Source organism: Cygnus atratus, chromosome 1, assembly GCF_013377495.2.
Source record: "Cygnus atratus isolate AKBS03 ecotype Queensland, Australia chromosome 1, CAtr_DNAZoo_HiC_assembly, whole genome shotgun sequence".
In the NCBI taxonomy this organism is placed as follows: domain Eukaryota; kingdom Metazoa; phylum Chordata; class Aves; order Anseriformes; family Anatidae; genus Cygnus; species Cygnus atratus.
In genome coordinates, this window is record NC_066362.1 from 114,308,244 (window position 1) to 114,329,913 (window position 21,670).

The window sequence follows — 21,670 nt, forward strand, 5'->3', positions numbered from 1 at the left end:
TGTGATGTGCGGAAGTAATACAAACTTCACAGCAGCGTAGGACAGTGGTAGGATTGCAGATCATAACTCAGAAGTGCACATTACAAAAGCATAGAGGATTATTTTTGTGAAAATACCCACAGCTTCTTATGCATTATCTATTTCTTTCATGCACTGAGTGCTTTTAACGAGGTGGTAAAACAACATGAAAATTCTTAACTTCAATTTTCTTTATAGCTTAACTTCTAATAATGTTCTGAGACTGCTAACAGGTGCACAAACAATAGAAAACTAGTAACAAAATAAATGCCTAGTGAAATTCATCTGACAGTAATAGGTTTGGAATGTTAAGATGTATTCATGAGGTTGAAATACCTTGAGTCTCATAGATCTCTCCCTTTTGAGCCAAGAGAACTTTATGTAGAATGTAGGCAATTCAGCTGTAGGCCTTGCCTCCTTGCTATCAAAGCTACCCAAATACCTACTAACTACCCACCAGCCTGACCTTGGATGGCATGGCATTGGATTAGGACCATGTCTGTTCATATTTATTGCAAATTATCCAGTCATTAATTGAAGATAAAGAGGTACCTTCACTGAAGAGTGTGCTTTCTCATGCTAATGAGGTTTTCTCTGTGTTCAATTGTTTAAATTATGAATCCTATTACCTACTCTAACTCTCGTGGAAGAAGTGGCCATAACTTCTTTGCAAGATGTAATAATTTTTTTTCTCTCCTTCCTGTAGAGAACACAATCAGATTTTAAAGGCATAGGGGAACAAGAACTATGGCAGTTCACTGCAGCTTAATCCAAACAAAAGAGCAATTGGTTAATACCATGGGTTAGGAGTCTCTTTCACTTACTTTCTCAAATAATATAGTGTGTACTCCTGTATGCTGAATTGTTAAAGAAACAGACTGATAAGGTGCATATAGTATCATGTCAGCCCTGTATGCAGTTTAGAAACATTAAATACACAAAGCAACATAGACCAGGAGAAAAATCTGTTAAACATTAATGCTCAGGTAGTCTACAAGAACAGGAGAAACTTAACATTAAAATCAGAGATTTCTTCCAAAAGGATGAGATTGCTATACACCTAGTTCTGTCATCGTCATGTTGCTGGGAAATGCCATTCTCAATCAATCATGATCAGAAAACAATAAGAACAAAGTGCGTGCAAGGTTTTCTGTTTTTTTAAATATATTTGATAGGCTAAAAACAACTTTCAAGTCAACAATGAAGCATAATTTGGCGGGACATGACCTGCTTACATGGAGACTGAACTTTGATCTCTGTGGTTACTTTTCATTTGTTGGGGTTGTATTTGCTTATTCTTGACAGTTAATTACAGAGAATAACAATCTGTTCTGAGACACTAAAGGAAAAAATGTTAACTTGAATTAAGCTTTCATTTAAATTGGACTAGCCATTTCACATCAACCCCCTATCTAGACATTCTCATTGTTCTCAGAGGGGTTCTTAAGGAGGTTATAATTAAGTTGGCATAATTCAATTCCAAGTTAACTCTCATTAGTTGTCAAGATGGTACCATTATTTGGACAGTTACTGTGAAATAAGTGGAGAAAGAAGGAAGCAAATAACTTCAGAATACTGGTCAGTCAAATGTTCATGCACTGGCGACTTACCCATCCCCGTATTGCATCCCTTTGCACTCCTTTTGGCAAAATTAGTTTATAACTGCTTCTAAAACTGTGATGTGTTACTTGTTTCAGATGTGCTGGGGGGAGAAAGATCTTCAAGGCTATTAACTCTGCCCATCCTTCTTTATGTGTGTGTGTCCACTGTCCTCATCACTGATCACCACTTCTCCCAACTCTCTAAAAGGCCCAGTGATGCATTCATACAGGAAATCTTGTACATGATATAATAATTTCTAACCTGGCTATATCCAAAGTTCATAAAATCACAACATATCAGTATTCCTAGTGCCCATCACAACTTCCACAAACAGATTACAGAGTCACAGAATGGTCTAGGTTGGAAGAGACCTCCAAGATCACCTAGTCCAACCTCTGACCTAACACTAACAAGTCCCTCACTAAACCATATCACTAAGCTCTACATCTAAACATCTTTTAAAGACCTCCAGGGATGGTGACTCAACCACTTCCCTGGGCAGCCCATTCCAATGCCTAACAACCCTTTCAGTAAAGAAGTTTTTCCTAATATCCGATCTAAACCTCCCCTGGCACAACTTTAGCCCATTCCCCCTCGTCCTGTCACCGGGCACGTGGGAGAATAGGCCAACCCCCACCTTGCTACAGCCTCCTTTAAGGTACCTATAGAGAGCGATAAGGTCACCCCTGAGCCTCCTCTTCTCCAGGCTGAACAAGCCCAGCTCCCTCAGCTGCTTCTCGTAAAACTTGTTCTCCAGACCCCTCACCAGCTTCGTCACCCTTCTCTGGACTCTCTCTCGAGCACCTCGATGTCCTTCTTATAGCGAGGGGCCCAAAACTGAACACAGTACTCGAGGTGCGGCCTCACCAGAGCCGAGTACAGGAGGACAATCACTTCCCTACACCTGCTGGCCACACTGTTTCTGATACAAGCCAGGATGCTGTTGGCCTTCTTGGCCACCTGAACATACTGCTGGCTCATATTCAGCTGACTATCAGCCAGTACTCCCAGGTCCTTCTCTGCCAGGCAGCTTTGCAACTACTCATCTCCCAGCCTGTAGCTCGCTTGGGGTTGTTGTGCCCCAGGTGCAGGACCCGGCACTTGGCCTTGTTGAACTTCATATGGATTATTTGTCACTTTTTTCAGTCCAAAGTGCATAGCTGTAAGAGAGGTTTTTCCTCTAGCATCATCTAAATTTTATATCGGAGTATCACTATTAGTTCTAACCTTGACTGGATGCATTCTATTGTTCTTCAAAATAAAGTCCCGTCCATACTGACTTGTCTATATTGAAGTAAATACTTGCTTTTCCTTAAAGTACCCTTGTCTTTTCATACAAGCAGACACTGAAACCTTTGCCCTGCTTCCCTGAGGTGTTTTTCCAATGTTCCTCATCCACCTTTTAAAATTTCAGCTTTGGTGTCACCAAAGTTCAAAATGCTGTATACAATTGTCCTACAGGGAATTCAGCAATGGGAAAGATTTAGACTTTTCAGATCCTTTAGACTTTTCATAACCTTTCAGGTCACTCTATTAACACTGTATAGCTACTAAGAGAAAGGATTTTCTGAAAGAATGTGCAGAAACTGCCTGATATCAAAAGAAGCTGAAAGTAAAAGCAACTTGTCAGTTGGCAAAACCAACCTGCCAGCAATAGGAAGCAAGCATTTGCCTATTTCTTCCAAATTACGCTATTTTACCTTGCTAGACCCTCCCAATATTACCACCAATAAATCTTCCATGGTGTTCTACAGTAGAAACACAGTAGTTCATACAACTTTCTTACAGTCATGTTGAAAAATATCCATCTCATATGGTAAAAACTTTGGCCTAGAACAGTGGCAGAGGACATGTGAGTTCCCATCACAAGCCTGAGGAACTCTGTTTTCAACTTCTATGTATTGGTAACTATTTTTTTGTGTTAAAATAGTACCCTCCAAACACCATCACTGGCATCCATGACAATAGCTCTAATAGTTAATTTACCGTCATCAAATTGGTTAGCTACCAGCTGAGTAGGTAGGAACAGCAAGCCTCCCTATGGTGACAGCATATGCTCTTCCATGCAGAAAATGCTTTCATGTTGGTGGCATTTTGCTGAAGTTCTGTAATGCTTTTTAAAGAAGTATCTGTCTTTGTAAAGCACTAGACACTTTACTTTACATTATTACATCATTAGCAATATGACTGAAGCATAGCAGGCTTTTAAAACTCTAAAGTCAATCAAATACATCTACTTTTGCAACTCTAGGGACCTGTGCACTACATGGTTCATATTGTCAAATGCTCTCATATTACCAATTCGAATGGAAAAAATAGAAAATCAGGCTGAATACTCCATGTAAAGACTGACTCTGATGGAACTCTTCTCATCTTCTTATATAAAACGTTACGTTTCTACTTCCAAACTAAGGACCAATAGTGTTGTGAGCATCATGTCTCACAGAACAGGTAATGAAGAATACATGGGCCCAAGTAATATATTTTTTTAGAACAACTAATACAGCTGGAAAAAATATGCAAGAGTTGAGGCACATCACATTCAGATTTGAAATAGAAGCAGCAAACTTAATATAAAAAAAAAAGAAAAATTACAAAATAAATGCAAATTGAGAACTATTGTTCAGAGTTTAGATATACTAATCAGACTGCTTAGCACTAAAGGTAGTGGAGTACCTGTGGAGTACACAAGAGATATTAGTAAAGAGAGGAATTATAAAGAAGTTATCCTGTGTGACAAAAAAAAAAAAAAGAAAAGAGGCACATTCGGAAAGGGAGGGAGATCATCTGCAAACTCTCTGTACCCAACAAAAGAAGATAAAAATTGCTCAAAAAAACCCTATTTATTTCCTTCTATGGTGGGTGGGATGAATTACCCCCTAGAGGAGTACATCATTCTTTCTCTCTCTGCTGACTACTGCAAAAGCTTGGGTAATTAGCTGAGAGTTGTCACCTAACTTTTGGAAAGAACTGAAGTTGCTACTGACAAATCCCATACTTAGTAAGCAATGAGACCTAAATAAACCACATGCCAATTATAACAGTAATTAACATTGTAAAATTCTGAGTTGCTTAAAAAGTGCCATCATCATACCTTTTGCTAGTGGTTCTACAGTGATGATCTCGCTGCTGTTGCCTCTTCCTGCAGCAGTCACTGCTACCACCCAGACGCTGTACTGGCGATTCCGACTCAGGTTGGGGATTCTGTAGGAAAATGAGTCGGGAGAGGCTTCAAACTCGCTGATTACCTGTGATGGGAGAGACAAATATTTCCAAACTAAAATAAATGGCATTTGGAAAAGTCTGCTAAGCTGAGTGCTACAAAGCCTGTTACTTCAGGGTAATTGGAATGACTATCAATTGCTCCACATAGATGGTGGATGGCAATAAACAGAGCAGACACAGTAACTTATTGCAATCAATTTATATTCAGTGAATTTGGGCCTATATTTTGTTTACAAATTATTTTTATTTGGCTTAGGTTTTTTATGTGTCTGTTTATTTTTACAGGTTTGGATAACCAATTTAAGTGAAAGTATTTGACAAATTTGTACCATGAATAGTTCTGACAAACCAGTTTTAGTTTAGACTAAACAACAGAGGATTCAGCACTGCATCTGCTATGAAATCTGGAGTTTACGACTCCATAGGTCACCTAGAATCTTTGTGCTGGTGCACCTTATCCCTGGGTTCGGTGGCTTATTCCCTTAGTAATGGAGTGAATCAAGAAATAATACTCTGTTCTGTAATAGACTATTCAAACTTCCCATGAGTCTAGTTTTGTTTTATCACAAAATTACTTTCATTCAAAGATTCCTAGGTGAAGGTCATCTCCACTATTTGGCTGCATTAGCAGTGAAGAAGCGCAAGCACTGGAGGAAATGCCAGTTGAGGCTGGGGAATATAGATTTATATTTTTGTGCATCATGGCATATAGTCCAAAAGAAGCTCTACTCCTTCGTGGAGGAGAAGGGAAACCTCATCATGCCTGAGCAGTATTACAGTATTCAGTGCAGCCGTTTTCATTTCTAACACGAGCTTTGTGATTCTTGTATGTAAAAACGGATAGGTCACCAACCATTAGAAGGAATAATAAAGGCTCACTTTCCTATGCCATATTAAGCTTGACAACAGCTAACTAACATCAGGCTAAAAATAATTAGAATGTTAATGACATAGAAAAGAAGCTTTCACTGTGAATCTGCATTAAAAATAATGTGTCGATGTAATCTAAACTTGATTCAGACTGACAGAAGGTGAGCAAGGAAACTCTTTGATATACAAATATCTGCTGCTGGTAAAGGCCAATTTCAGCTGATTAGCATTTCAAAAGGTAGTTTGAGCTGAAAGCATTGGAATATATAGTTGACTTTTCAAAGTGAATTCCAAATAAATAAGTGATTTTTTTCGAGGTGTCTTTAAATAACTCTTCAGTGTGAACTGGCAGCCAGTTTCAGCTACTTAATGTGTCACTGTGTTTCTCTGTTCTTGATCTGGCATCTCCTATGGCTAGGGGAGGGTGGGATTCATCTCATCTCCTTCTGAAATCTACAGTGAAGACATGTAGATCTATGCCAGTCTAAACCTTGACTCCTGTTAGAGACAGTACAAAGAAACATGCACATCTAAGGCAAGGTTCTTCTGGCCTATTTGGGACACATACACTGCAGTGGGATGAATCATGCCTTAGACATACCTATTTTTCCCCATCATCTCTAGAAGTGTTGCTCAACATTCAACTCTAGAGTGAGCTCATAGCTAGCTCAAGGATAGTTGTCCTGAAGACATCTTAATTTGAGTAAGATGGAAAACATTCCATCAAGTTAATGTGCTTATTAACTAAAATACTTACCTCCCTGGCTTTTATACAAATGTGTGCTTCTATTTGATAACTGTCCACAACATAATTTGATAACAGTCCACAAACTGTTTCCTCTATAAGCTTTTCTGGGGAGACTGGTTTGCTCCAGCTCACAGTTATCTACACTCAGCACAAGCACAATAGGAACCTCACTATACTTTCTAGACAATCTCATTGCTACTGTCAAAATGCCAAGTCAGTTTGTCCCATTTAGCAAGCTTTTGCCTGGGTTTCCACTTCTGATATGAAGAGGTCAGTGCAGGGAGACACTTCTATTATTATGTGAAATATTGCAGCAGGTTTTGAGAGCCATCTGTCTTGACATCTACATGAAAATATTGGACAAATGCCTGTGGCTTGACAGGCTGGATCTTTGTGAGGTCATACATAAAAATTAATGTATTGATCAATGCACAGGAAGATGAATTTTAATATTCATGAAGCAGCATTTCCTAGGGTTAATTTGAAAGTCAAACAGTCTAGGCTGTCTCTGGTACTTAGGTTTCACTCATTAATGCAGCCATCTAGCACAAGCTACTTCCAAAACACCTAATGAGATGGAACGTGAATGTAGTATTTAAGAACAGCAAACCATTACAGACCTCTGTATTGCTAAAATTTAATTCCAGCAAGCATCATTCCAGTTAAAGTTACACTGTTTTTTCCTAGACTCCTATGACTTCTGAAAGGGACATATGGCTGCCTTTGGAAGCTAGTCCTAATTCTGCAAATCTCCTGCTTGAAATGTCTTACTGTTCAGCTCCCCTCTGCCATGGCAGAAGCTAGGCCAGTCAGACAAGAACCTTGTATAAAATTGCTAAACACAGCTTGGGGAGTGGAGATTTGATGTTTGGGACAAAGAGAGAATCTAAGTAGAAAAGGAAAACCTCAGCCTTGGAGCTACAACACTGTCACTAAGCTCTCCTGCTCTCAGGGCTGACGTAAGAGAGAAAACAGAAAAAAGAAAACAACCATCCAAAATTCCCATTTGAAATGTGGTCAGCTGTGAGAGAAGGCAAAACAGTCTCAAAGCAGAGAAGCTCTCTCTCCCTGGGGCTCCAAAGGCAGAAGAATCACAGAATTAATTTCTCTGTTGTCTTTTTAAATGCCTTGTCTTTAATTCCTTTCCTCCTCCTACAGAGAATCGGCTTCATTAATACATTTGCAATTGTAGTCCTTTCAAATATAAATTCAATTATTAATTAAATTAATTTAAAAAACAAATCTGGAAAATATATCTTCACTAAATTTGTGATTCTTATTTTCTTAAAAGAAACTGCTATAGCAAAAGATTTTGGTTTCTAACTGGTTAACATACACCTGTTTCCTCAGCTAACATTAAACACTTGGAGATGCTCCAGTGACAAAGATCAATTTTACTTGTAACTTTTACTTGTCATTTCAATTAGACTAACATGCTAGAGACTTTCATTACACAAGAAGAAAAAAAAGGAGCTTTGTCAGCAAAGAGAAGATTAAACAATTGAAATAAGAAAAGGAATTAAAGGAATGTCACCTTGTCACATACTGGTCTTTCCATGTGCCAGCATGTGCCATTTACTGTTATGTTATCCCAAAAGCAGTAACATGCTTGCTCAAGGGATTTTTTTTTTTCAACTGCTTATTTTTATTTTTTAAGTTTAGTTTATAGATGATGGGCTATTTTTTCTCCCATCTTCATCTCTCTGTCTAAGAAGCACAGACATGGACAAAACACTAAAAAGCCAGCAAGGGCTGTGCATAGTAAAATGAAATCAAAGCCCTTTACGAGAGTGCAGTCAATCTACTTCTCAAACAAGGCAACAGCAAGAGATCCTGAGGAACAGCCACTGCAGGTAGTATTTTCTTCTGATGCAACTTCAGCTGAACTGGTATGCATTGCTTTGTATGCTTTGAAATAGTATGCCATCTCCTGGCAAATAAATAGAAGATGTGCATAAACTCAGAACCCTTAGACTGTTTTTTACGTGTTTGCTTGATTGTTGTATTTTCTAACACAAATTGGAAAAAAAATCAAAAGGGTGAATTCAAAAATTATGTTTTTAACAGTACTCAAGCAAACATGGAATTTCCCAAGCAGGGAATTAAGGTTACAAGTATCATTTACTCTGTACTGGAAGATTACATGAGTCAAAGCCTGTCTGTACCTTGCCTACAACTGCATATACACAATTTCTGATGTAAGGTAGGCACACTGAAGATCTATATTTTCTTGTTCTCTGTAAGTTGTGAGGAAACATGGAGGTGAACTGAGAAAGCCATATGGAGACTTTTGCGACAAGAGTGAAAAGCAGGAAAGGCAGATTTGCAGTGTGTTCTGTGAAGTACGAGAACATATGAGTTACTTACCTTTATGCTGGCTGCCCGATTGTGAAAATTAAAAATATATATTTATACCACATAGAGAGTAGCATGTGTGCTTTCACTATGAATTTGAGTATAAAATATGACTATAGAATCATGGCTGGAAGGACCTTAAGAGTTCACCCAAGTCTATCCTCCTTCTCTAAGCCAGGTTCAACTATAGCTGCACAATTTCAGAAAAATGTTTGTCCAACATGATTTTGAAGACTTACAGTAAGTGGAGATTCTGCAACTCCCTAAGCTGCATGAGCTATTCCACTGCTTAACTAATCTTATTATTAGAAAGCATTCTTAAAGTCTACCTTGAGCTTCCTGCTGCAGTTTAAGCTCATATCTTATTTTTCCAATTTACTAGGAACACACAGAATAGATTCTAACCTTCATATTTCCACCAGTCTTTAATCTGCATGAAGATCTGTCATTCCTTTCCTCATCAGTACCCTTATCTTTGTGTGACTTAATAACCCCAGTGCTTTCAACTTTTCCAAGAAATCACATCTTTGCTAATAATATATGCTGTTATCATTTGTCCTATCAACCATTGCTCCACAGGCTTCTCAAATACAGTTTCTAAATCTCTATTTGACAATCCCTGAGCATGGCATTTGGCTTTTCACAACAGTATTATAATACTAGGTGAAGTTCATCTTGTGATATCACAGAATCACAGAATGGTCTAGGTTGGAAGAGACCTCCAAGATCACCTAGTCCAACCTCTGACCTAACACTAACAAGTCCCTCACTAAACCATATCACTAAGCTCTACATCTAAACATCTTTTAAAGACCTCCAGGGATGGTGACTCAACCACTTCCCTGGGCAGCCCATTCCAATGCCTAACAACCCTTTCAGTAAAGAAGTTTTTCCTAATATCCGATCTAAACCTCCCCTGGCACAACTTTAGCCCATTCCCCCTCGTCCTGTCACCGGGCACGTGGGAGAATAGGCCAACCCCCACCTTGCTACAGCCTCCTTTAAGGTACCTATAGAGAGCGATAAGGTCACCCCTGAGCCTCCTCTTCTCCAGGCTGAACAAGCCCAGCTCCCTCAGCTGCTTCTCGTAAAACTTGTTCTCCAGACCCCTCACCAGCTTCGTCACCCTTCTCTGGACTCTCTCTCGAGCACCTCGATGTCCTTCTTATAGCGAGGGGCCCAAAACTGAACACAGTACTCGAGGTGCGGCCTCACCAGAGCCGAGTACAGGAGGACAATCACTTCCCTACACCTGCTGGCCACACTGTTTCTGATACAAGCCAGGATGCTGTTGGCCTTCTTGGCCACCTGAACATACTGCTGGCTCATATTCAGCTGACTATCAGCCAGTACTCCCAGGTCCTTCTCTGCCAGGCAGCTTTGCAACTACTCATCTCCCAGCCTGTAGCTCGCTTGGGGTTGTTGTGCCCCAGGTGCAGGACCCGGCACTTGGCCTTGTTGAACTTCATACAGTTGACCTCAGCCCATCGGTCCAGCCTATCCAGATCCTCCTGCAGAGCCTTCCTACCCTTGAGCAGATCGACACATGCACCTAACTTGGTGTCATCTGCAAACTTACTGAGGGTGCACTCGATCCCCTCATCCAGGTCATCGATAAAGATATTAAAGAGGACTGGCCCCAGTACTGAGCCCTGGGGGACACCACTAGTGAGCGGCCTCCAACTGGAATTGACTCCATTCACCACAACTCTTTGGGCCCGGCTATCCAGCCAGTTTTTAACCCAATGAAGCGTACGCTAATCCAAGCCATGAGCAGCCAGTTTCTTGAGGAGAATGTTGTGGGAAACGGTGTCAAAAGCCTTACTGAAATCAAGGTAGACCACATCCACAGCCTTTCCCTCATCCACTAAGCTTGTCCTTTTGTCATAGAAGATCAGGTTCGTCAAGAAGAACCTGCCTTTCATAAAGCCATGCTGACTGGGCCTGATCGCCTGGTTGCCCTGCAAGTGCCGCGTGGTGACACTCAAGATAATCTGCTCCATGAGCTTCCCTGGCACTGAGGTCAAACTAACAAGCCTATAGTTCCCCGGGTCTACCCTCCGGCCCTTCTTGTAGATGTGCATCACATTTGCTAGCCGCCAGTCAACTGGGACCTCCCCTGATAGCCAGGACTGCCGATAAATGATGGAAAGCGGCTTGGCCAGCTACTCCGCCAGTTCGCTCAGTACCCTCGGGTGGATCCCATCCTTCCCCATCGACTTGCGTACATCCAAGTGCTGTAGCAGGTCGCCAACCATTTCCTCGTGGATAGTGAGGGCCACATCCTGCTCCCCATCCCCTTCCACCAGCTCAGGGTACTGGGTATCCAGAGAACAACTGGTTTTGCCGCTAAAGACTGAGGCAAAGAAGGTATTAAGCACCGCAGCCTTTTCCTTATCTTTTGTAACTAAGTTTCCCCCCGCATCCAGTAAAGGATGGAGATTCTCCTTAGTCCTCCTTTTTGTGTTGATGTATTTGTAAAAACAGTTTTTGTTATCTTTAACGGCAGTAGCCAGATTGAGCTCCAGATGAGCTTTGGCCTTTCTAATTTTGTCCCTGCACAGCCTCGCAACATCCTTATAGTCCTCCTGAGTGGCCCGCCCTCTTTTCCAAAGATTATAAACCCTCTTTTTTCTCCTAAGCTTGAGCCACAACTCTCTGTTCAGCCAGGCTGGTCTTCTTCCATGCCGGTTCGTCTTTGGGCACGTGGGGACAGACCGCTCCTGAGCCATTAAGATTTCCTTCTTGAAGAGTGCCCAGCCTTCCTGGACTCCTCTGCCCTTCAGAACCACCTCCCAAGGGACTCTGCCAACCAGTGTCCTGAACAGCTCAAAGTCAGCCCTCCGGAAGTCCAAGACAGCAGTTTTACTGGTCCCCTTCCTGACTTCGCCAAGAATAGAGAACTCTACCATTTCGTGGTCACTCTGCCCAAGACAGCTCCCAACCACCACATCTCCCACCAGTCCGTCACTGTTTGTGAACAGAAGGTCTAGCGGGGCACCTCCCCTGGTAGGCTCTCTAACCAGCTGCATCAGGAAGCTATCTTCCACGCTCTCCAGAAACCTCCTAGACTGCTTTCTCTGGGCTGTGTTGTGCTTCCAGGATATGTCTGGGAAGTTGAAGTTCCCCATGAGAACAAGCGCTGATGATTTCGCAACTTCTGCCAGCTGCCTGTAGAACTCCTCATCCGTCTCCTCATCCTGGTTTGGTAGTCTATAACAGACCCCCACCAGGATGCTTGCCTTGTTGGCCTTCCCACTGATCCTAACCCATAGGGACTCAACCTTATCATTCCCAGCCTCAAGTTCCACAACATCAAAACACTCTCTAATATAGAGAGCCACACCACCACCCCTTCTGTGCTGCCTGTCCCTTCTGAAGACCCTATAGCCAGACATTGCAGCACTCCAGTCATGAGAGTGGTCCCACCACGTTTCCGTGATGGCAACCAAGTCATAGCCTGCTTGCTGCACGGTGGCTTCCAGCTCCTCTTGTTTGTTACCCATGCTGCGTGCATTAGTGTAGATGCACTTCAGTTGGGCCATTGCCTTCTCCCCCGGCCTTGCCATTGTTCCCCCTGGCACAGCTCCAACAAGCCTTATTTCAGCCCCGTCCCCCTTCTTACCTAGTTTAAAGCCCTCTCAACGAGCCCTGCCAGCTCCTGGGCTAGGATCCGTTTTCCCCTTAGAGACAGGGACCCATCTGCAGCCATCAGGCTGGGTGCTGAGTAAAGCGCCCCATGGTCAAAAAAACCAAAATTTCTGTGTTGGCACCAGCCTCTGAGCCATGTGTTAATCAGGCGGGCTTTCCGTGTCCCCTCTGTACCCCTCCCTGCCACCGTAGGGATAGACAAAAACAACACCTGTACACAAAATATACAAAATAAAAATATACAAAATAACCTCAAAATCCTCCTCTGAAGAATCTAGCCACTTGCTCTCTGCCTACTACCTCTATAATTGGTTCTTCATAGTATCCATTTTCATGTACTTTTACCTCCACTAAATTTTATCTATTTTTCTTCCCAGACCAATTTCCCCATTTATCAAGATCATTCTGAATTCTAGTTTTGTCTCCAATGTACTTGCAATCCACCCCAGTCTTGTATCTCCTGCATATTTAATAGGCACACTATTTCGTTATCTGGGTCACTATCAAAACCACTGAACAAAAGTGGACCCAAGAAAGATAAATATGCTGCTCTTTCCAGTGCACAATAAGTAACCCCTGGTTTCATTGCCCCCTACAGTGATCAGTTTTATACCTATCCTGAGCTGTCTCTGAAACTGTGTTTGAATGTTTATTGTTTCAATAAACATGCTTCTGGTGGGTTTATCTTCATTGCTAAATGCGGAGAACCAGGGAGTATGTTGATGACCTCAAACCCAACGGTCCATTCTGCTTTTAAATTAGAACTCTGGCTCATTTTTGGACTACTTTAAACAGCTCTCTTCAAAACAAATCTGCTTTAAAGGGGCTAGTACTAAGCAGTGTGGACAGTTGTCAGTCAATGTCACTTATTCCTGGGGCCAGAAGCTGCTCCTCGGCTCTTATTTATTCAACAGTATGGATGCGGCCTACAATGAACATGGAAACACATCTGTAATAAAAGTAAGCTTCTAGTTCTATAAGGTTGAAACACAGAGATCTACATCTTTTTGCACAACTCCATCAGAGAACTGTCTACCCTGCTCTACCTCAGACCTTTGTTGCACCTGGAAACAATACTGTAGAATTTATTTGACCGATGAGTTATCGGTAAGGGGGGCTACAATAAGTAATTTTTACCCCAAAGTGAATTGGATTAACATGAAATCAGTACTTTACTGTGTTTACAAAGATTGAGTTACTATGTCTCTGAGACAGACCTGTGAGGGTGCTCTCTCAGTGAATTCCCTAAAGAAGTAGAACTCTGCCTACAAACTTTTCCCTGGGGTTATGGACAACTATATTTCTTCAAATCTGCTGTTTTTTGCCTTGCTTCCTTTCACAGTCAGGCAGGCTGTCAGAGCTGCCAACAACAGCCAATCCACATTTTCAGTGAAAACGGACATCACTTTGGTTATATAATGTTTTCTAATCAGGTCTTGGTATTTTGGCTCATGTTTTGACATATGACATGTTTCTCACTCAGTGCTATTGAAGCTAACTGTTGTAAGCTGTGCACAAAGCAGAATGAATCTTCTGTGTAAATTTTTTTTCCCTTTTCTTCAGTTCTGAACTGAAATGTTGGAAAGTGCAGGACAGAGATTTCAGAAACAGCTGAGGTGGCTCTCTGCCTTCCCACCTGCGGGAAAGACTTGTGAATCCATTTCCAGAAACTAGGCCCAGGAGACAGCCCACTGCCTAGACCTCCAGGTAGCTCATGTACCCAAGAAGTCTGTTGCTTGGGAGCCACAGATGTATACCATCTGCTCATCCTTTTGCAGAACCCACAGGGGCCAGAGTGCCCATCCATATCCCTGGGCTCATGATCAGGGAAGCAGTTATGTGTTGTCACACGCAAGTAACCACACGAAGGTCATGAGACCTCCTCTAGGCTGACAGTAGCTCTACTGCCTGCTCTGGTGTCCCCAGGAAGTCACCAGGTTTGTTCAGAGCATTTCAGTCAAATCACAAATTGTGTGACCCCACCTCTGGTCTCGAGTCTTCTGCTGCCTGTACAATACAGAATGGGACAAAACCATACCTGCTGAAATAATCTGCAACTGATACCAAGGACTTATTGTTAGACTATACTGATATATGTGTATGTGAGACTAGGTACTGAGACAAAACCAGAGTTTTATGAAAAAATCAATATCAAATTTGTTTTAGTAGGGCTTTGCAAGGAGACCTTTTAAAAATTGCATCAAACAGCACAGCAGCAGAATTAATTCATACTCTGTCACATCTCTCTTGAGATCTGCTCCATGACAAGAATAAGATAGGCAAAAAATGTAAAGTTGGCAAAGCAATTAAAAGAATGAATGTGCTATATTTGGGAGCTGGTAACAAAGCTGTGACATAACTATGAAAAAGCTGTTAACACTATGTGTGGTATATTAAAAAGGACATATTTTAGATACCATTCTAAATATGTTTTTTTAAAATAATCCCCCAAATTATAGACTAGTTCTATACTATATAAAGAATGAGAAATAATAAACATAAATATCTCCATGCTGTGAAAAGTACTGTAGAGGCACAGTGATAAATACTGCTGGTAGCACATAAATCAATGAGCAGGTATTTTAAATTCAACCTCACAGACTCAGCTGACTCTAAATAAGCTTCCATTCACCAGTAACTTTATCTACTAAGTCCTCTCCTGACAGTTACTTTTCCCTCTCTTTTAAGAGACTTTCAGCATACCTTTAACCACAAAGTCTCCACAGAATAACAACAAATCACTTCCTGCTTATAACTGCTTTTGTACTGCTCTCCATGAGTTTTATTCAAGTCTTTAGGACCAGAGAGAAGCCGTGGGTCAGACAGTATGATACAACACCACTACACATTGAGTAAGAATTTGGGCAGTTGCCAGGCAAAAGCAAGACAAAGTTTGTGTCAGAAAAAAAAATAAAAATGTATAGAATGTCTTCTACAACTACAGGACTCTCCTCAAGGAGTGAGAGCTATTAAGCAGGGATGAAGTATACCTGGCAAAGTGTGGAAAGTACATCTTTGCAAACAAGCTTGCTAACTTAGTGAAGGGGACTTCAAAGTAGGTGTGCTTGAGGAGGGTTACCGTAACAGAGAAGTAAGAGTACAAGGCACAAAGCAGATATGTGTAGGAGACAACATGATAGGACAGCTTCTGACCTTTCTCCTCTAAGAGCTGCATGGCTTAGGACCATTTAATATGTTTGTATTCTACTGCATGTAGCTCTAGAGAATACACAATTAGAAGTCTGTGCTTAATTGCAGAGCTACAACCTCACTGAGATTGTGGTTACTTGGTAGGATAGCACTTATGATTGGTGTGCTGCAATGGAGGGATGCAGACTCTTCAGGAAAGACGTCTGGGAATGTGTGAAGGACATCTTGCTCGCTGTGTAAAGGAGTGTCATGAATACATGGAATGTTGTCTTGGGGGCAGGATCAGAGGACAGACCAGTACTGGTGATATTACAGTAGGTGTCTGCTACAGATAAGGCAGATCAGGCCTTCTTTAAGCAGCTGAACAAAGCCCCACAAGCACATGGCTTGGCACTTGTAAGTGACTAACCATAGTGGAAACTGCTGGATGGGTAATATGATTGGAAGCAAGCAACCCAGGAGATTTATAGAGCATTATAAGACCATTTCTTTTTGCAGGTGATCTGTAAACTGGCTAGTGGATATACTCTGTTGGACGTGTTGCCTACAAACAAGGAAGAACTGGTTGAAAATGTGAAGGTTTATGACAGCGTTGGCTGAGGTGATGAGGAGGATTGAGTTTAAGATCCTCAGAGAAATGATCTCACGGGAAACTGTCCCGGAGGGTAAAGGGGCTCAGGACAGCTGGCTGGTCTTTAAGGACAATCTCCTCAAAATGCAGAAATGGTCTTCTGTAACATATGAGAAGTTGAGAAAGTTTGGCAGAAGGCCATAGATCCCAATTGAGCTCAAACACAAAAATGAATTACACAGAAGGTGAAAAAAGGGACAGGCTACTTGGGAGGAAGACAAACACACTGTATTTGTAGGGATAACATTAGAAAAGCAAAAGCTCAGATGGAGATGAAATTACCAAGGCAGATGAAGGGCAACAAAAAAGGTTTCTTTAAGTAATTCTTTAACTAATTAAGCAGCATGTGAAAGTCTAGGAAGAGTTTAGGTGCACTGCTCAGTGAGGCAGGGGAACTAGTGAAAAAGAATTTGGAAAAAAAGTTGAGGTAGTCAATGCTTTTTTTTTTTTTTGGCCTCTGTTTTAACTGGTAAAGTTTACACTCAGATCTCCAGATCACTGAATCTCCTCCAACAGTATGTGGGAGTGAAGCTGTACTCATAGTAGAGGGAAAGTGAGTTAGGGAGCATTTAAGAATCACTTAATTAGACATACAGAAACCCATAGCACCAAATGGGATGTATCTGAAGGTGATGAAAGAGGTGGCTGATGCCATTGTGAGGCTAATGTTGGTTGTATTTGAAAGGCCATGGCAATCAGAGGAAGCTTCTGAAGACTGTGAAAAGGTAAATGCCACATTCATCTTCAAGAAGTGCAAGAAAAAGTGTCCAGATAACTACAGGCTGGTCAGCCTAGTCTCAATGACCCGATAAAGTTATTGAGCAAATCCCACTAGAATCCATTTTTAAACACATGAAGGAGGGGAAGGAACAACTGATCTGGATTTACCAAGGGCAAATCACACCTAACCAACCTGATTGCGTTCTATGACAAGGTGAATTGCACTGTGAACAAGGGGCAGTGGATGTTGTGTACCCTGGCTTTAGCAAGGTATTTGACCAAGTCTCCTGTAGCCTCCTTGTCACCAGACTGGTGAAATACCAGCTGGAGTAGCAGACAATAAAGCTGAATAGAAAATTGTCCACACTCTTGGGATCAGTAGTACGAAGTTCAGGTGCAGGACAGTAATTACTAGCATCCCTCAGGGATTGTTTTTTGGGACCAATACTGTTTAATGTTTTCATTAGTGACAGAATAGAGTACACTCTCAGCAAGTAAGTGAATGGCCCAAAACTGGGGGGAATATTTTATATGCTGGAGAACAGGGCTGTTGTTCAGAGCGACCTAGACAGGCTGATCAGAGACTCATGAAGTTCAGAAAGATCAAATACAAAGGCCCGAATCTTGCATGGAATAACTCCATGAACCAGCACTACCTGGTGGCCAAATGTCCAAGAGGCAGCTCTGCAGACAAACAGGCCTGGTGTTAGCAGCTCTTCATTCCTAATGGTACAGGCCAGCTGATCCAGGGAGGTGGTTCTTCCCCTCCACTCTGCACTTGTGAGACTGCATCTAAGTATTGTGTCCAGTCTTGGGCTCTCCAGGAAAAAAAAAGACATGTACATACTGGAGCAAGTACAGAACAGGGTTGCCAGGGGATAGTCAGGAGGCTGGAGCACAGGACATATATACCAGGACAGGCTGAGCCATCAGGGCCTGTCAGCCTTGAGAAGACAAGGCTCAGGAGAGACTGTATTGCTGCCTACACATGCTTGATCAGATGACACACAGAAGACGAAGCCACGCTCTTCACGAAGCTGCAGGGTGGAAACATTTTCAACATGGGAAATGGCTTGAGCAATCTGATGTAATTAAACTCACTTTGAGAAGGGTGTTGGACTAGGTCAAATCCAGAAGTACCTTCTGATCTAAATTATCCTATTATTCTATGAAAGATTAAAAATGGCAGTCCAGTTCCGTGCAAGATACATATATAATAACTGAAACCAAACAGCAACAGAGATAACGCGCAACTCTCTGAGAAAAAGAAATACATTAGAATGCCACCAAGATGTCTCCTCAGTTATACAGTGGGAAAGACTCCAGTAAAACAAGTATGGCATTTTAGGCCATTGGCAGAATTGTATGTCTTTCACATCAGAACGCTTTCTATGCACAATTGTCTAAACAAGTTCTGCTTTTAGCTTTCACTACCAGGAAATCAGAGAGTGATAGAGAGGTCATCTTATTCCATATCTTAATATGAGTGGAATGAAGACAAGAACCAACTGACGGTATCCTGAAAAGGAAAATCACTGAGAAGGAAAGCAGTCTCCCTTTATTGTCTTTTTATAGCACAGTTCTACTTACATGACTCCTTTCCATTAATCTCTAGGCATCACATAGATGTAGCAGAAGACCGATGTACAGTTTAAAGACCTGCTTCATTGGAACCACCAGGATAAGCCCATTTAATGGGTTTGATCCTGTGAGTGAACAACTGATGAATGAATCACTGCTTGTCTAACAAAACCCTCCCTCCCCCCAAAAAAGCAAAACCCCAACCACAAAAACAACGAGAGCACTTTTCTAATCAAGGGAGCAAAATAGATTTTAAAGTGTATTTCTGACTGAGTGATGCCATAGTGTTTGTTGACACTCTAATTATATAGCTGATCTATATTTACTCGTGTCTTAACCTCTCCCTGCTTTCTGTATCTGTTGCAATGTTTCCCAGCCCTTCCTGCAGCAGTGAACCTTTGTTCTCCTACCTTGAGCACATGCCAGGTTTCTTTCCATGTTGCTTTTTAACTGTCCCGAGACTGCAATTTTCCAGGCTGAGAAAGAGAAATCTAACTCAATTAGCACTGAGGGCTAGCTGACAGCTTGTATGTAAATACATCAGTACTCGTAGCTCTGTATTTTTTCTGTATTTGTAGAATAAAAAAGAGAAAGTTATATTTAATAATGCCTATATAATAATATAGGCAACACATATAAACAGGGTAATATTGGATCCTTGCTTGCTGTTTATCTTTCCTACAGAATAGACTGCAGTGGAGAATAATTTTTATTTTTCCACACATTAATCATTCTTGCTTCTTGAACCATACCAGGCAGATATTGTCCTTGAGATTCAAAATAGTTAAACAGGGGCAGCAAAAGTCTTATTAGCTTCTACCCTTGCAAAGCAAACTGAACTGTGCAAGAGACAGCAAATCTTTGTCTTAGAGTATCTCAAGGTCATGTGAGGGTTGTCCTTTGTAGTAAAAATGTGCACAATATGACCAACAGAGTTAATTTGTTTTCCTTATGGTGACATAAATACCAAAAGAACATTTTTATGTAAAGGAACTTTGACCATCTTGTTAGCCAAAGAACATTGTCTGAAATGTACTGTACTGACTTGTTCTCAGTAGCCACATACTGTTTGTAAAATTTAATCTGCAAAGATGATAACTTCCCCATAAGTTTTCATTTACCATTGCTCTTTTCTCTTTCACTTCACCGGTGCTGCTTTCTATTTAAATGGCAGATATTTAGCAAAGTTATCTTGCTACTAAGGCTTTGACTGAGGGAAGAAGTCTGTTCAGGAATTTTATATAGCTCCATGCCTCCAACTACAACATTTAAAATCTATGGTGGCAGGAGAATTGATAAGGAAATAGGTCTTCTGTTTATTCCCCTCCCCAACTTACTTTAAGGCCATTTTCTCTGTCAGTTGCTTGTCTCTATGAACAGTGAATACAAGAACTTCCATGGGATACATAGACCACACTTGCACAGGAGTGCTGGCATGTAAGCACCTCTGCAGCAGACTTGTTCCACTGTAAAACTAGCTCATAAAGTAACTCTACTATTTTTTTTTTTATTTAACAATACTTTTATGGATGAAAGATAACAAAGCATTTTGTTAGAAATAAAATTGTGGGTGGGGGGTCCTGTGTTAAATGTGTCCTGCAGTCTTGCATTTAGAGATAAGTGCAACCTGGTATCTGAAAACAGATAACTGAGTATGATCACTGCGTTGCTCATGACACAGGACTGATACAGACCAGCTCTGTAAAGCCTCCCTTAATGCTGATCTGTGAAGCACTACTAAGAAATAGTACAGGGACTGTCTTCACAGATATAAATGCGCACACACACACACACACACACCCCTTCAAGCACACAGGGAGCCAGTAGGATAGCTATATAAGTATATACCAGTAATTAATAAAAACCACAAACATCTCCAAGTGCTTCTACTGTGGGCTATGGAATACAATGACAACCTCTCATCACCCTGTAATGAACATCACAAAAATATACAAGTAGAATTCAGTACAGGTCAAGCAAAAAAGGTAAGTGTTCCTGTCATCATCTATCACATTTTGTTCTGAGGTACTCCAAAGTGTACCCATACAATAAGTAGTCATGAAAAGGTAGTTCTATAGATGAAAGAGCAGCAAATTGGAGAGCAAATGTGCAGGTAGAAAGTTTATCTTCCTGGTGATGTAAATATACTGGGAAAAAAAAAAAAAAAAAAAAAAAAGAAACACTGCAGCTTTCTGTGTGGTTAAGTAGCTAACGAGCCAGCAGCACCATCTGGCGTTCCTTCCAACCACTGGTGAAGCATTTACTTTCCACTCTGATGAGAGCCCTAAAAGCAAGGTCCAGTTCTGTAAAATGTGACCTCTTTAACCGACTGCACGCCATAGAAGTGGATGAGCCATGACAGAAAAATCTCTGGTCAGTTTGCACTTTAACTGTACAGTCAAGACATTTTGGTTTGCACTGTTACAATTACTAAATTAATAGAGTTAGGAATCAGCACTCCCAAATCATAAATAAAGCAATGATCTCCAGTCCTGAGCTTCATAAATGACCAATAAACCCTGTTTACATCAGAATGTATGAGTTTGAGCTTAGCCATCAGTGCACACGTGGTTTTCATTCCATCCCTCCTTGAGTACTTTCAGAATTAGTTCACTTGGTAGAAGAGTGGGCTGGGTGAGCCTGTGTCTGCCTGCAAGGTGCCATGCAGACATACCTCAGGCCTTCTACTGTCTCAGCAAGCTTTGGAAACAATCCTGAGGCACAACTGGAAGTTTCCTGTCAAACTCTTACTAGCTGTGGAACAATAACTTTATTGTCTATTAAACTAAGATTGTGTTTTGCAACTTGCATCAAACTACATTTGATGGGGAGCCCTACTTAAAAGCTAAATCAAAACCTTGGATAAAACCTAAATACACTCTTTGTCAAAGCATATTAAAATAAATATGCATTGCTATTTAAAAAGAACAGTTGACCCTTGTCTTTAATGATAGCTAGTCTTTTGTGATTCAGAGAAAGAGATGCCTGATAATCGATTCAATTTTTCTCATCGCATTCTCAGAAAGTAATAGTGTGTAAACCTAGAATGAGCAAATACTCCTGCCACAAATAAGCTTATTCACAAGCAAATATGTTTGTTCATAAGTCATTATGCTCCT

At 41.2% G+C, this 21,670-nt stretch overlaps 1 protein-coding gene across 1 annotated transcript in view; it reads right to left on the reverse strand.

The window, feature by feature from the left end:
* DSCAM (DS cell adhesion molecule) overlaps nt 1-21,670 on the reverse strand; it is a 401,851-nt gene that overhangs the window by 58,725 nt on the left and 321,456 nt on the right. Inside the window, 1 exon segment of the mRNA XM_035546056.1 lies at nt 4,715-4,868. Within this exon segment, the coding sequence (XP_035401949.1) occupies nt 4,715-4,868 (154 nt within the window).